Source organism: Otolemur garnettii, unplaced genomic scaffold, assembly GCF_000181295.1.
Source record: "Otolemur garnettii isolate 467f Iridium unplaced genomic scaffold, OtoGar3 scaffold00338, whole genome shotgun sequence".
Taxonomy (NCBI): domain Eukaryota; kingdom Metazoa; phylum Chordata; class Mammalia; order Primates; family Galagidae; genus Otolemur; species Otolemur garnettii.
The window spans coordinates 190,373-191,513 of NW_003852733.1; the positions used below are offsets into that span (position 1 = coordinate 190,373).

The 1,141-nt window shown below is 42.9% G+C and overlaps 1 protein-coding gene across 1 annotated transcript in view; it reads left to right on the forward strand.

Moving 5' to 3' along the window:
* Positions 1-957: 957 nt before the first annotated feature.
* The window catches only part of LOC105888383 (single-strand selective monofunctional uracil DNA glycosylase-like), a 3,100-nt gene continuing 2,916 nt past the window's right edge, over positions 958-1,141 (forward strand). Inside the window, exon 1 of the mRNA XM_023509079.1 lies at positions 958-1,101. Coding sequence (XP_023364847.1) covers positions 958-1,101 — 144 coding nt within the window. The remainder of the gene's footprint in view (positions 1,102-1,141) is intronic.

The following is a 1,141-nucleotide window of genomic DNA, read 5'->3' on the forward strand; positions in this document are numbered from 1 at the left end:
TGTATATCCCATGCTTTGTAGTGTATTTGGAGAGTAAAGTAACTAAAATATTAAGGTTTCCTCCTGGGGACACCCTAATTTTTGCTCAATATATGATTTCTGGGAGTTAGATAGGCATCCACCCAGCAGTGGGTGAAGCATCTGCCTATCAGTAGACACTTTTTGCTCTCAGTCATTTGCTCACTCTTTGGGCACTGTCTCTCCCACCCTTGGACCTGAGGAGAGATGATGATACGGAGTAGAATGTTCCCTTACTTTTGACACCAAAAAAGTGTGGTTCAGACCACTTACACCCCTGAGGGTAGATTAAGAGCCCTCAGAGCTGCACTTTAATGTGAGGGCAACTGGCCACATGCTGTTCTGAATAGAGCTGTGCTCTACACTTAACACATAGAATGAATTTTAAAGATACATAAACAAAGTAATTCATTCGTATCTTTTTATTGATCAGTTATAAAAACAATAATATTTTGGATAGATTAGGTTCATTAAACAATAACAATCAATTTAACCTATTTCTTTATCTTTTATGTGGCTACCAGAAAATTCAAAGCAACACAAGCAGCTCTCATTTTATTCCTGTTGGACAGGCTGAATTAGAGGACTGCCTTCCCTTTCAAAGCTCAGACTGCCCCTCAAAAGACCAGAGTTCAGAGAAATTTAAAAAAATCCCAAACTTTAAAGTAATTGTTGGTTTTCACAAGATGGTGCCGAAGGTGAAGAAGGAAGCTCCTGTCCCTCCCAAAGCAAAATCCAAAGGCATTGAAGGCCAAGAAGGCAGTGCTGAAAGGCAACCACAGCCACAGAAAAATGAATATTCCTACATCATCCACATTTCAGTGACTGGAGACACTGGCCACTCCAGAGGAAGCCCAAATATCCCAGGAAGAGCTCCCCTGGGGAGACAAGCTTGACCACTGTGCCATCATCCACTTCTCCCTGACCACTGAGTCTGCCATGAAGAAGAGAGAAGAAAACACCACACTTGTGTTCACTGTGGATGTCAAAGCCAACAAGCACCAGGTCAAACAGGCTGTGGAGAACCTCTGTGACATTGCTGTGGTCAAGGTCAACACCCTGACCAGGCCTGATGGAGAGAAGGCATATGTTCCACTGGCTCCTGATTATGATGCTTTGGATG